This window comes from Pundamilia nyererei, unplaced genomic scaffold (genome assembly GCF_000239375.1).
Source record: "Pundamilia nyererei isolate P.nyererei 1_Seehausen unplaced genomic scaffold, PunNye1.0 scaffold00005, whole genome shotgun sequence".
Classification (NCBI taxonomy): domain Eukaryota; kingdom Metazoa; phylum Chordata; class Actinopteri; order Cichliformes; family Cichlidae; genus Pundamilia; species Pundamilia nyererei.
This window is the reverse complement of record NW_005187406.1, coordinates 3,623,307-3,638,260: the sequence shown is the minus strand read 5'-3', so window position 1 is coordinate 3,638,260 and position 14,954 is coordinate 3,623,307. Positions and strand designations below refer to the sequence as shown.

The 14,954-nt window shown below is 41.7% G+C and overlaps 1 protein-coding gene across 3 annotated transcripts; it reads right to left on the bottom strand.

The window, feature by feature from the left end:
* Positions 1-4,418: 4,418 nt before the first annotated feature.
* On the bottom strand, positions 4,419-14,699 carry tmem184ba (transmembrane protein 184ba). 3 transcript variants are annotated; one of them, XM_005721824.1, is made up of 10 exons: positions 14,326-14,699; positions 14,193-14,235; positions 12,382-12,615; positions 11,013-11,178; positions 8,219-8,309; positions 7,518-7,685; positions 7,100-7,269; positions 6,816-7,010; positions 6,471-6,497; positions 4,419-5,892 (listed from the first exon to the last, which is right to left on the bottom strand). In XM_005721824.1, the coding sequence occupies exons 3-10, from the start codon at positions 12,613-12,615 to the stop codon at positions 5,663-5,665; spliced, it is 1,281 nt and encodes a 426-aa protein (XP_005721881.1). In that variant the 5' UTR covers positions 14,193-14,235; positions 14,326-14,699; the 3' UTR covers positions 4,419-5,662. The 3 variants fall into 3 exon arrangements, with proteins under 3 accessions (XP_005721881.1, XP_005721882.1, XP_005721883.1); XM_005721825.1 differs by lacking the exon at positions 14,193-14,235; XM_005721826.1 differs by lacking the exon at positions 6,471-6,497 and having other exon boundaries at positions 14,326-14,698.
* Positions 14,700-14,954: the final 255 nt, after the last annotated feature.

The window sequence follows — 14,954 nt, the reverse complement described above, 5'->3', positions numbered from 1 at the left end:
ATGAGACTTTTGGGAGCAGAAACGGTCAGAGAAATGCTGCCTGAGTGCATTGTGAATTTCTCTAAGTTGTGCGATTCACTAAGATTTTCCAGGTTTTTGTTTTTGTTTTTTTTTTGGGGGGGGGGGGTCTCACCAGTCCAAAAAGACAATTCTGTATTATATGTGTGCTCATTTTTCACATTAATGCAGTGCCTTCAGTGTATGAAGGAGCTCACCAGTCCTCCTGATTGTCTGAAACGACTCGCTTCTTATTTCTCATTGTGATTTCTGTGGATTTCCATCTTTTTCTAAGCTTTAATCCCAAATTTCTCGTTTCATAAAAACTGCCGTGCAGCAGTTTGGCCAAGTCCAACGTCAGTGGCTTCTTCTTTCTGACGAAAAATGTTGGTCATTTTAAATAAATAACTGAATAAACGAATGTGTGGAAATAGAATCACGTCTGGTAGGAATTACGCTCAAGTCGATGCAAATCCTCTGCAAACATTCCCGTTGTTGTGTTGTTTGTAATGTCTGAGAGACGCAAATGTTCAGTGACATTTATATATTCTAAATTTTATTTGTATTTAAAAGTAGATATTATGACAAGACAAGCTAACGAGTGCTGTGATGTTCTGTATGTTTTCAAAAAGTACTTATGACTAGTCTGAGGATATTCTCACGTCTAATTATTGTGCTGCGTGGCGACGATGATTACTTTACAAAACGTTTGATTATTAGCTGTGTAGAAATATGCTCAAAGCCAATGGCCATATTGATGTATGACGATTTGTGTGTGTGTGTGTGCGCGTGCGTGCGTGTATATGTGTGTTTTACGTATATTTTTGCAATGTTTGTACTAGCTCGTCGTCGTGGATATCTTGGAGGGACATTATTTTTCTAAGATGAATCGTATGTTGTTTGTGCGGAGAAAAAAAATTTGAGGTCATTTCTGAATGGGCGGGGCAGACAGAGACACAGGAGGTTAAAGAGAGAGAGAAGACTGATGGAGACGAGGGTGAGAGTGGAGGGTTGAGAAGAAGACTGATGATGGAGAAAGAAAGTAGGCACAGCAGACTGGAAAAGAAGGTGCATAGAGGTGGTGTTTTATTCACTTGAAAAGCCTCCGTCTGACGTAGGCCTGTTTCACTCAGCAGGCTTAAATTTCATGGGAGTTTAGGCCACTGAATAGTGCTAGCAATATAATATATTAAGTAGGCATGGTAACACATGAAACTGTTGACAAATAACTCCTAAAGATATGAGGCATATATTTAGCTATATATGAGTATTAGTGTGGCAAAGCATTTATTCTCTATATTTTAACGTCTCACATCTGTCAAACCCTGCTGGATGTTTTATAATACCTGCAAAACAGAAATGGTCTTTCTATTTATTACTTGTATTTTTTCTATTGTGAAAATTTAAGTACATTGTCTATTTTATATATTAATTATAATAAATGTTGTACATATTGTACATAAAACTGTGGTCTCGGTTGCTTTGTTTTTTGGAACGTGTGCGGTCCATGAGAGGAAGTGGATCTGCAGGATGTGTTGCACAACTTATTGGTCTGGATGCAAAGATAAAGTCGAGTTACGTGTGTGAGTGGTTAGCAGAACCGTGGGGAAATGAACTTAGCCTCCAGTTTTTGATGTATTTATAGCAATTTACTCTTATAGGACAACTCATTAGGTATACTTTACTACTACCAGGTTGGACTGCCTTTTGCCTTCAGATCTGCTTTCATTCTTCATGACTGATTCAAAAAGGTCCTGGAAACATTCCTTGCAGATTTTGGTCCATATTGACACAACAGCATCACACAGTTGCTACTGTTTTGTTTGTTTTTTTGTTGTTGTTGTTTTTGACTGCACGTCCATCCTGTTCCATCACATCCCAGAGATCCTCTATTGGATTGAGATCTGGTGACTGGAGGTTATTTGAGTACTTCTCAAGTTAAAAAATCAGTTTCAGATGATTTAAGCTTTGTGATACTGTGCATTATCATGCTGGAAGCAGTCATCAGAAGATGGGTACACTGTGAGTGATCCACTGATACAAGGTGGGATGAATCCATGCTTTCATGTTGTTTACCTGATGTGGTCTTCTGTTGCTGTAGCCCATCTGGTTTGCATTGTACTTTCAGAGATGCTCTTCTGCATGCCTTGCCATGTAACAAGTGATTATTTGAGCTACAGTTGTCTTCCTATCAGCTCAACAGAGTCTGGCCATTCTCTGACCTCTGTCACCAAAGTCCAGAGAAGTGCTGCTCACTGAATACTTTCTCTTTTTAGACCATTTTCTATAAACCCTAGAGGTGACTGTGTGGGGAAATCCCAGCAGATCAGCAGTTTCTAAAATACTCAGACCTGCCCATCTGGCACCAACAAACATGCAACATTTAAGGTCACTTAAATCGCCTTTCTTCTCCATCCTGGTGCTCAGTTTGAACTTCAGCATGTCATCTTGATCATGAATTACTACCATCTGATTTGCTGATTAGATATTTGCGTCAATAGGCAGTTGAACAGGTGTACCTAATGAAGTGGCTGTTGAATGTATATTCTGAGTCAGTGTCTTGATAAACCTTAAATATATAGTCTCTATAGAGAAAAGTGCTTATGTTATTTCAGCTCTTCTGATAAATCCCTGACTGACTCGCAGGGCTATTTCTCCTGGTGTTTGGAGGCTGTTTTTAATATAAATGACATCTAGTACTCCGTGGTAAGTGTGGAGATGTTTTCTATCAGTCTGCTGGCTTACTTGTGTTTCCTAGAGTCTCTAGAAATATAATGGGAGGCAGAGCTTTCAGGATCCTGTCCATGTACGAAATATCTTCCAGTTTAGGTCAAAGACCACAAGACCTTGTCTACCTCTGAGGTAAGGTGGAAAAGTTTTCTTTATGACAATGATGATGGTTAGAGTGGATCATGTGACCCAGTGTCGTCCCTTAGTTATGCAGCTGCACATAGATAAAGCTTATTCTTTGCACTTATCACTCCAAATATATTTTTATGCAATTACTACATAAGGGGAGGGAGTAGCATACAAAGGTGGATCATCGGGTAGGTGGCGTTCTCTGATATTGTAAAGTCTTAATTGTTACAGGAAGCAGTGATCTAAAAAGAAAAGTGAATTGAAGCTGGAGGTCATCTATGTGTAATATATGTTTGTTGCCAAAGACCATTTACTTTGTTGTCCTAGCTCATTTTATTTTAAGACAATTAGCATCGCAGGGCAAATAGCTTCCTTTCTAGCAGATGACTAGTTAGCACATTAACTAGTTTTAACGTGTTAATCTCCAAAAACACAATTTCATAACATGCAACTCATTAACATTTTCATTAACCCTTCCTTGGCAACATATTTGACACATACATGTCATTTTAATGCACATTAGAGGAAAATAATGTGAATTAGACAAAAAAACAACAGTAAATATCTTTATTTGTCTTCACGGTTTTCCATCTAACGTGACACAGAAGCATTGTGAGCAGCATTATACAAAGAACTAGAAACAAAAAAAACATATTGAAACAAAAGTTGTAAAAAAAAAAAAATAGGCCTTTGTTTCTCCTGTGATCAATCTATACAGTATATATGATTATTTAGACATACATTTACTCCTGTAGATAGCACTTAATATTTTCATGTACTTTATGTGCAACATTAGTCTACAACAAACATTTTTTTCCCCACATAAGAACAACTCACACTGCAGCAAACAGCATGGCTGCAGACAAAGATGAGGAGTACAAGGGTGAATTATGACACAGAGTGCAAATCAGCATACTGTCTGCTTTGCTTTTAAACTGAGAGTTAATTTAATGCCACGCAAGCAACCTGTCAGTAGGAGCTGCAGTGCGACCTCAGTTTCATCATCGCTAAAAATAACCCCGTTTTTAAAGTGTCTATAAATAAGAGGCTGCTCCTGCACGCACACGTGGCTTCTCTCCTATTTAGAACTAATAATGTCTCAGGCAGAAGCACAAAATAAAATTTGCCCCTGCAAAAGAAGGGAAAAAAACGTAAGCACTGTCTGAACATGGGACACATTTCTGCTTTCCAATGAAAATAGAAGACAGTCCTAAGAAGACATTAAAAAAGTGACAAACATTTTCTTGGTGCATTTAAAATTTTTAAATATGCTTCAAGCTCTGACTGTATGTTTATGACCTACAACTGGCTCCAAACGCGCTCCCTGTGGCCCCCTGGTGTTGAGACAGAGCTACAGCAAAGCAGTGAAAGTAGAACTAAAAAAATGTTGGCAGGTTCTTGTGAGTCATTCAGATGACTCAAGAATTCCAGTTACAAATAAATAAAAATAAAAAAAACAGCTTAGACTGCGGTAAACTTACACCAAAAAATTAAAAAAAGACTGACTGGAAGAATAAAAGCGAATCCAACTCAAAGAAACTCAGTAATGTCAACAACAACAACAACAATGTTTACGACCTACGACCCACATGTGGTCAAGCTGAAGAAAGATAAACTAATCACAATACTGATATCTGATGAGATAAGAGTTGTAGGTTGGCTCAATAATGCTTCAGCTGGAGGCATGATGTCCATAAAGGTTGTGACAGCACTCAGAATGATGTACTGTCATTTAACAGCTGTGTAGGCACACGCTAAAATGTTTTATTAAATCCCTGCAAAAATAACTGCCACACAGGCAGCTGCCCACACACTCCTTGCCTTAGTTGCCAGATCTTTTTTATCAAATTCAAACTTATCCTGTTTTCAAAAATCAAAGCACAACACCTAACTAAGAGTAGAATTGAAACTTCTGTTCGCCTCTGAACGTGAACTACAGCACGCCCAGCTTCGACAAAGCTCCAGTAACGAGAAAAGGCATCTAAAGTTAGCTTTAGCCTAAATTCCTCTTCTGTTTTCTCCTCATTTAACCTACATTGTGGCCTGGAGAGGTCTTACTATCAGAGTGAAACACAAGCTTTAATCCCGGCCATTCAAATAACGCTCCAATTACACAAGTGTAATCCCGACCGGCTCTCCTGCCCCGGCCGCAGATGCACTCTGTAATCTATGAGCTGCTCTGCCTCCCCCTCTGCAATATCAATAACAACATTGATCCATGTGTTGTGTTTACTAACTCCTGTTTTTGACATGCTTTCCCTTTAAATGCATCACCAACTGCTGCCCAGGGTCTCTCACCCCCATACGAAGACCTCCACAACACTGAAAACTGCTTTAAAGCGCTTTGACCAACCAGTCAATGTCTTGACTAAATATTCTTTCAAGTTTATGAATCATGTCCAAAGAAGAAACCTTGGTAAACACTGCCAAAGATCAGAATGTGAATCTGAACAAATAAATAGCAACACCTATAAAGTTTACAGCTCCGCTGCTAAACACAAGGAAGGAGAAACAGGACTGTGCATAAAAAAGAGAGAGGGAGAAAAAAAAGAAATTCAGTTTTTGTTCCAAAGCTATGAGTCATTATCTGAAAGTATGACTCACAACTCAACCGTGTTCCCACTTGTGACCCTTGGGAAAGGCGGCCCCTGCATTTTTTGATCAGTCGCAAAACAGGGGAAACAAAAGCAAACAAGCAACTACTGATTTGTACACTGAGGGGGATCGGCTGCAGAGAGCAGAGTACCATCAGCTGTTTTGACATCAGACTGATGTCAAGTTTTGCCCGCTTTTGACTTGTTCCGCTCTAAAATTCATCGTCTGAGCTGAGCAGCAGCGTTTTCTCTGTGTCCCCGCGGCCGCTGACAGCACTGTGGGCGCGGGAGACTGGCGGTGGCGCCCCCTGCTCCAGCGTGGACTGCTGGGTGTACTGCTGGTAGGCCGGGGAGAAGTTGTGGATGGCGTCCTGGACCATGTCGCCCGGGTTCATTGTCTCCTTCAGGCTGCTGGAGATGCTCTTCATGGGGGCGCAGCGGCCTGCGGGAGAGCCATAAAAAAGGAGGGTTAGAGGCCAAAAGCTGGGGTGAAAAATAGAGAGACTGGATGCAAGTGAAAAAAAAGAAAAGGAAGGACGGTGGGAGGATAAACATCAAAAGAAAGTGGATTTATAATGTTTAAGCACAGGGAGAGAGAGAGAGAAGGGAAAGGAAGAGAGATAAAAGAGTCAAAAACAGAAAGAGATTTAAGACAAGGGGATAGTCTCGGAGAAAAAGGAAAAGGGCATCAGTGATTTAAAGGATGTAAAAAGAAGGAATGAGTGGGGGAAAGGGGGGGGGAGCAATTGTACAAGGGCAGTGGATGAGATTTAGAGAGGAGGCAAGAAAAGGGGGTTCAGAGTGATTTAAAGGGAAGTAAAACGGGGAGAACTGCATAAAGGGAGAAAGGTTGGGGGGTTGCTTTAGGAAATGTCAGCACAAGAACCAAAACTGAATTGAAATATGAGATTTTAAAAATAAAAGAGAGAGAGAACAGAAACTGCTGGCTTAATGCAGCTTAATAAATCAAAATAGAAATAGCAGCAGTGTGAAAACGCACAAGGGCGGTGTTCAACCTACCAAACTGTCCATATGTAGGAACAGGTCCTTTAGAGTGCAGCAGAGAGGAGAAGATAAAAAAGAAGATAGATATGTAGAAACAGGCAAGTAGAAAACGACAAGTGGGATATCAGGAGGTGAAAAATAAAGGCGAAGACAAAAACTTAAGGAAGTAGTAAAAAAAAAAATGAAAAAAAAATGGGGCATGAATGAGGAAATATGCATTGAAACGAATGGAAATGAGATGGAGGACAGACACGAAGTGAAAGACTTTTTGAATTCTTTTTTAAGACGGTAAACATTTACGACAGATGTGTTAAACCCCGCTGTTTCCTTCCTCTCTTCTTCCCTCGCCTTCCTTCTCACCTGTTAAATCGAGACTTTTGTCCTTGTACACGCTGTATGTGAAAGCGTGCCGCAGAGCCAGTGCCGCGAAAAACATCTCGATGCATATGATGAAGTTCTGGTAACCGGCGGCGACCGTACCCTCACCGACGGACACTTCCACTGAGTTGATCTGAGGGATGGCACCGCATTTCTCCAGGATGGCCAGCAGCATGCCTGACCACAAATAAATAAGCACAGGAAGCTGTCACTCCACCTGTTTTCATAACAAACGTCGTGTGGCGTCTTTTGCCGCGCTGACCTACCCTGCCAGAAGGAGAGGAAGATGACCGACTTGACCATGAAAAACTTGAGCATGGGGCTGTAAGGGCTCAGCAGCTCCCTGGTGGCGAAGTAGAACAGGAAGAGGGCGTACAGCGACAAGCTGACGGAGATATTGTAGATGATGGTCACGTACAGGTAACCGCTGGCAACACTGCAGAGTGAAGGTCAGATAAAACTGCATTAATGGTGCTGGTTTGTGTTTGGGGTTAGTTCTGACTACCTTTTGTGATTATTGAAAGCTCCCATTAGAGATGAAAGTCTGAAGCGTTCAATTAATCTAGAAATTAAAGTGGTAATCCTCATTTTGTGGAAGCTGTGAAACGCGTAAAAACGCCTGGATTCTCACAGATATACACCACCAAGTACACCACCAGCAACCTTCCTGTCTGCAGCACTTACTTAAAGTCTCCATCCTTGTATTTGCCGTAGGCCTGCAGGATGACGGTGATGACAGCCATGAGCGGTTTGACTACACAGAATTGCAAAGTGGCCTGCTTGCAAAATCGCAAGAAGCCAATGGAGTAGGCCTTTCCCCTCAGACAGCAGGTACCATACATACAGCTGGACCTGATGGAACCAAACATCAGGAAAAAGGAAAACATGTTGAGCAATAGTTTGTATTTTTTACAAAGAGTCCATGCCATGAAAACAAATACTGTTTAAAGCGGACTTATTATGGCTACACCATGGGTGGCTCAGTGGTTAGCACTGTCGCCTCACAGGAAGACGAGGTCCGGCTAAAGCCTTTCTGTGTGCAGACTGCATGTTCTCACCAGTTTCACTACCTTTTTTGAAAGGTGTTTTTCAGCTGCATAATTTCATTCTTGGACTTGACTAGAGCAGCCTCGGTGGGGCCCGTCTGTTAACTGTCTGGCTGAACAAGCTGTTGCAGGACAACTTTCTGCTGATTGGCTGCTCCTCATACACAGCAGTAAAAAACATCAACATCTGAAATGCAGCATTTAGAGTCTGAAGCCTGAGCTTTTAGGGACTTAAAGGGATTATTTGTAAAAACAGACCTGATAATTTTAAACTTTGCCCATGTTTAATACAAGTTCACACCAGCAGAACAAAAGGAAAGCCTTTTAGGCTGAACTTACTCTATCGGTTTTCCTCTGATCTCAGCCATGATGGCGCTTTCTCCTCCCAAGTATTCGTAACACAGACTCAGGAAGTTGTAAATAACAAATGCTGAAGAGACACAGGGGGAGAAAAAGAGCTGATTTGATTATAATCGCTACATATGTGATAGTTTTGGTTTGTTATTTGATCGTTGCTTACAGTAAATGGTGTTTCTGGAAAAGCTCTTTTCAGACCACTGTAGGAAACTTGAAATAAATGATGGGTTCATTGACACATTCAAGTCTCCCAGAAGCCATGACAGCGTGACAGTGAACCAACATGCACGATACCAGGAATTCTAAGGACCGCAGCTAAATGGAAATGAGCCATCATTCAATCAATTTTACAATTGATTTTCTAAGTCTGTGTTGTCCTCTGTGACTGGAGCCTGTTCACTGAAACTGTTAATGTCACAACAAACATATTAAGACTTTCTAAACATGTTTGGTTACAGAATTGTCTCCATTTGTTTTACATGTATATAAACAACTAAACATTTCACAACACTGGGTTCAAATTGTCAGAAAATAGCCCATATTTTTTATAGCTGACTGAAAAAAAATACAGCAGTAACTCACTCGATTACTCACAGACCTCCCAGCAGTCACACAATAACAAACACATCACTTCCTGTCACATTTGTTTTATCATGCGGATGGAAATATACAGCACAATTCAAACTGAGGCGCAGCTCAAAAACAACAGCTGACCACACATGAGGTAATTATATGAAATAATTTTTATACTGTCATAGGGACATAAGGCATAATAATATTTCACTGTAACAAAAGGGAAACCAGCTGTTTATAAATGTGTACTAAAGCATGACCTTCACACACAATCACAAGCATGCTTATATTTAGTATAAGAAAGCAACAGCTACTTATGTCCAAATCAAATCTAGTGCTGCTCTACTCAATGCAAAAACACATGGACATAATTCACGTAATCTGACAAGACTTGACCTTCAATTTTAATATCCAAAGAATTAACTAAACTTGTATTTCTTTCATTAGCTAATAAATGTTCAGCCACCTATTTTCTCTCCTCTGTGCTGCTTCAGTGAGAAGGTGTTCCAGATCAGGAGGCTCATAAAAAACACAACAGTGCTAATCCCGTTAACCCCCGAGGACCTTCCAGTCCTGCGTGCATACGCGCACTCTCGCAGGGGTGTGTTTGAATGCATGCAAGGTAAATCCGCTCTTGCATAACTTTTGTGAACTAAATGCATAAGATGAAAATGAATTAAACAGAATCCAAATAAAGGAGGGTAGTGATTGTGCATCAGTTCATTGTAAAGTGTGAAAATGTAACATATCCTGGGTGTGTGTCATGTTTGTGCATGGGAGGTTCACAAAAGCACAGTGCACGTGCAAGCATCGTGCCATAGCACAGAAGTCTCTGTACTGCTGACAGTGACTATAGTTCATCAGCTCTTTGCAGCTGTGTTATTTCTGCATATTTTCTTGCTCTGTTTTTAAACTCCACCCAAACCCTCTCTACAACTTTCCCACTGCCTTCTATCTGACGTCAGATGTCTGTCAGACAGTACTCAGGTAATAAGATGCCACACATGCCAAACACAAAAAGCTCGTCCACAGAGCTGAGTGATGAGAACTGGTTCATCTGCTTCCAGCAGCTCTCCTTGTGTCTTGGCTGTTTACCATTATGTTCTTTCACTTTTCCCCAAGGACTCCCGCCTGCAAGCGCCAGTTGCCACGGTGATACAGTAGGCCTACATACAGTGAGAACAGTAGGAGCAAGTTTGCAGCAAGTTTGGTTGAGGTAAACTCATTATCTGATGCAGCCAATCTGGTTGATGAGGGAGATTTGTGAGCGTGGTTGCCATGCAACAAGTCGGTCCTCGCCGAGGAAAAGGACTCAGCGGCATTATAGGAAGATGACGGCTGATGAGAGGATGAAGAGAAATGAAAAAGGGAGTGAAGACTTGGGCTACAGCGCGGAGACGGAGGAGGTGAGCCATATGTATGACAAAGCAATATGACGAACATAACGCTTCCTGCCAAAAGCAGAACCAAACATAGCGATTCCCTTCAGCTCACATTCAAAAGCATGTGACGTCATCGGTTCGCCAACACAGGACACGACACGTGAGCCCAGCGTCACAATAAGAAGATCATTTTTAGCTTTATCGTGACAACTAAACTCAGAGACTGAGGGGTGGAGGCAGTCGACTTCCTTTCACCATCTTCTGCCAATTCCTGACTTTAATAGCGCGGGATACAACATGTCGGTTGGAATGTGTTTTGTTTGAGTCACCATTGGCCGAGAAGCCGCCAACCCACCATCTCCGTTAACCAAAAAAACAAAAAGAGCCCAGATTTTTTTATTAAATCCATTTTTAGTGATTAAACTCATCCTGTCTCTACTGAGATTGGAGTCGTGTTTCCTCTCAGAGCCAGTTTTCTAAATCCAACCAGAGAATTATGCCCAAATCAAATGGCTGAGACAGAGCCAAAATATAATGCAGAAAAGGCAAGAATCTAATAAGTGTGAGAGGGTCCTTTATAAAATAAGTATTGACTTGTAGTGGTAGATAATCTGTTAAGGATGACAGAGCAGACTATTCATTTCCACTCTAATCGGACCACAATGTGTTTCAGCAACTCAACTGGAAAAGCTGCCTGCAAAGACGTGAAAAGGATTTAAATCAGAGAGTTCTGTTAATGGGATACAAATGACCTAGTGGGTCATGAGAGCTCAGAGTTTTAGCTTGACATTGATGAGATAAAATCAACAGCACGTCCTCACCTTCATAGCAGTCTCTGACGGTGTCAAAGTAAACATAGTACTGGTCATTGGTGAAGAACAGTAGGCTGAGCCAGGAGTCAAAGGCATAGATGGGAACGATGAAGAGGATCCGTACGATATGGCGCTGCTCCCTGGGCGAGCTGTAGAAACGCAGGTGCATGTAGATCTAGGAGAGAAGGAAGAGACTTTCTGAACACTGGCAGGTTTTTACAATGACTCACAAGTCTACTTTAATGGGCATGGAGGATTTCACAGGAAGTGAGCACAGAGTCCTTACAACTCAGGATGGAGCAGAGGTTTTATGAGCATCATCTGCCGTTGTGTAGATCCTCCATTCAGATTTTTTTATTATAAGTCATTTATGCCTTTTTTCTATCTTGTGAGTTGGTCCATGTCACTGACCTCACTAATCAATACATCCCCTGAGCTCAACTCACAGGAATGTGATTTTATAAACCCCTTTCAACGTTTTAAAGTATCTGTGTGTGTGTGTATTCATGCTCTGTGTCACAAACACCTGCCGCGGGATGTTGCCCGGCAACTTCTCTCGGCCTGAGGATGTTTGCTGGATCACATCACCTGCGCATTAAACAAACACACCTGTCTGTCTTTTTCGTGAGCACATCCATCACAACAGACCGTCTGCTCGGTCAAACACCAACACATGCACTTCCAGCAGAGCACAATATATTATAGTAAAAGTAGAACTGAACAGCACACATATCTCTCTTGATGCTACTGGGAAACAAGCAGGAGCCCATAGAGATAAGTGCTGAGCCAATGTGCAAGTGCCAAAAGCTGCAGTCCCCATAATGGCCACCTGTGATTGGATCCCAACTTTGCACCATTAAGGACCTGCTCACAACCTGGTGCAATAACGGTCTTCATCTCTATAGACAATTAACATTCTTATAAAAAGTACTGAGATATTTTTTGTTATATAACTCACCTTTTTAAACTTTATTAAGGCTTCAACTATTGTGGTCAATTTGGAAGCTGACACATGCAGCTGGTGTCTTATATCTTGCTAGCTCTCAAAGTCATAACTGTTTTTGTATAAATAATATTGAATACTTGATATCCAAGATGTCTGTTCTCCTTTTGTTGTAAATGAAACTTTAACATTATTAGTCTGTTACTTAGCACTAATTATCAGCTAACTGAGTATCTGCAAAGTATCTCTACAGTGTCTGGGTGCAGCTTACTGATCTAAGCCTGCTATTGCTAGCTTAGGTGATAAATAAGCACTCCACCCTCACGTGAAATCAAAATATGGCCCCTGCAAGTTCCAGAAATCAAATATGACAGGTCAAATTTAAAACCTGGGGTGGTCATCTTTTATATAAAGTCTACACCAGGAGGCTGTTACCTGGTGACAGGTGAGGATTAGTGCAGTCCAGACGAAGAAGCCAGACACAGCCTGCGTCGCTGGAGTCATCAGAAAGATAGGTGGATCCGAGCTGAGAAGAGGGGCATCAGGAAGCCATGAAATATTGGGGCCCATCGGAGCTGCCGTGGGTGGGGGGCCAGGTGCCGGAACAAGCGGAGAGTCCTCCCCCAGCCTCTCTGAGAGTGGCACGTCTCGCCTCCACAGTTTTAACATCTGGAAGTGACGTAGACACTGGTAAAACATTCACATCACAAACTGGAAAGAATAAAAGGAACATCAGAGCTGTCGAAACTCTTCTCCAACAGTGATCACACTGTGATCTAATCCATGAAGTATGAAGAGTCACCAGTAATCATCAACCTGAAATGTCGATGTCGTGTTATCAGTGTAATGTGTAATCTGTGATAAGAGGAGATTTCAGAATAAATGCAGACAAACTCTAGGTCAAAATATCTTCACTCTGAGTAAAGAATGTGTGTGGACTGTTTGCTCATGGGCACCCACATTCAACTCAATGTAAAACAATGTCTAACAGCAACATTTTAACTCTGGTTTTTAAGCTAACAGACAGCAAAGCCGTCAGGTATCATCCATTCAGGCCTTTCACGGCTCAAAACGTAAGAAGATGCTTTTTGAACAGAAAGACTAGCAGCAAAACATGACGTTTAAAGACAATTGTTTTTAGTTTCTGCATTTCTCTGCAATGTAACTGCACACTCAGAATAAAGTCCTGATGATGTGGACCCTGGACTTTATAACAACACCGAATGGGCCTAAAATAATTTGTTAAAGTTTATAATGTCACACCTTAGGGTGCATTTTCTTCATGTATGATCAGTGAGCTGAACAAGAACCACTTTCAGCCAGAGGAAATTTAGATAGAGACAAAAGATTTTAAGTCAAGCGGCCCTATCGACAGCTCCTGATGATGGGGACAGCTGCTCGCTGACTGTGACGAACAATGGGAATGTTCTCGGGGTGTCCGTGTTCTTGCTCACGTCACTGTTGACAGAACCAGGGGCAATAAATAAAAAGAGCAGGCGTGAGTGCTAACCTTCAGTGTCACTAATCATGCTGTCTGTCAGAGCAGCACATGAAACAAACAGCACACAAGCTGACATAATGACACCTACTCCTCCTCCCACACACACACACACACACACACATCAGCAGTCCTCCCATTTACTTTCTTAAAGTAAATGACATTAAAGTGTAACAACTGAATTTAGTGGGTTGATAAAATTAGGCTACTTATAGGTGTTTCTTTGGTGGCTAATATCTGTGTGTATGTGTGTGACAGCAGGCCATTTGTATTGGTTTGCAGGGGATCAGCATATGTCAACAAGAAGAAGTGAAGGCATCAGCAGCCACACATATAATACCAGGCACAGTGAAAAGATGCTCTGCTGAAGCAGAGGGCCATCTTTGTGTCTCATTTGAAAGGGGGGAAATAAATAAAAGGTCAGTCTATGCAGTCTCACACGCACAAGGGAATAATACAGGGAGAGGCAGGCGGTCAGGAAAACAAAGTAACAGATGGAAAGGGGCAATGGGGGGCAGACGGGGTGGGCTTATCATTAATGGTAGCCAGACTGGATCAGCAGGCGTACAAGCAACAACAACACAAACAGTTCAAAAACAAAAAGACGCTAAAACTCTGTGTGTGTATGCCTTTCAGTTACTCCAGTAATCATTTATTATGTTGCTGTGATTTATTCAAAGTGAATGAATTATAACGTTGAAATAAGAAAAATATTCATTTCAACAAGCTTTTATTTAAAAAGACTCACCTTTGCTAAATGTTAGCTACAACAATCCACAGCTGAACTTGAACTGTAAGCGTGAAACAGACACAGACTTTTATTATGCTAGCAATGAAGTAACAATTGAAGTTTTCTAGTTTGTTTTAAAGTCTAGACTCACCCGCTTATTTAAAACCGTCCTCAGCTCCGTCACACACACAAAAAAAAAATCTTCGGCTAGAAATAACCCACAAACGGCCTTAATTCCTTCTCAAAGCAGCACCGTTGCTCCCCGGACATCCATGTTGAGTCGTCGGTGGACCGCGCCGTTAACCCCTCAGCGTCTCACCCCAAAAACTCACCTCTAAAGTTTGTCTGTCATGTTACACAACTTCTACTCTATCTTTCTGTTGCTCCTATCTATTTATAACACCTAGCGTCCACCTAGTTTTGTCGGTGTTTCAGAAGTTAGTGCAGCAAAACCTGTCACTCTCCTCCGATCCCCTGTCTGCGCTCAAGCTCCAGCTCCAGTCCAATCCAATCCCTGTCGGATTAACTGCAGATCACACAGCCCCGCCTACTCCGCGAGGACGAGCCAACGCAGCCAATCACCTACCTTTTAATTACCCGGAAAGGGGCGCGGTCTGCCTACTTAACACTGAGCTTGCGCGGTTCTATTCTTGGTCCAGAGACCAGCAGCAGTGAGAGTGTGGGTGCTGCACAAACAAAGGTGCTCCCGCAAATTCAGTGAATGATTCATTATTCGTTTACAACTTCCTGTCCAAACTGTGTAGTCGATGTGTGGGAAAC

What these genes read in the sequence shown, in the direction of transcription:
- tmem184ba (XM_005721824.1), bottom strand. Translation starts at nt 12,615, where the DNA reads ATGTTAAAACTGTGGAGGCGAGACGTGCCACTCTCAGAGAGGCTGGGG. An exon ending in TAATCCTCACCTGTCACCAG is followed by an intron (nt 11,179 to 12,381) that starts GTAACAGCCTCC and finishes CTTCTCTCCTAG; the next exon opens with ATCTACATGCACCTGCGTTT. An exon ending in CGTCAGAGACTGCTATGAAG is followed by an intron (nt 8,310 to 11,012) that starts GTGAGGACGTGC and finishes GTGTCTCTTCAG; the next exon opens with CATTTGTTATTTACAACTTC.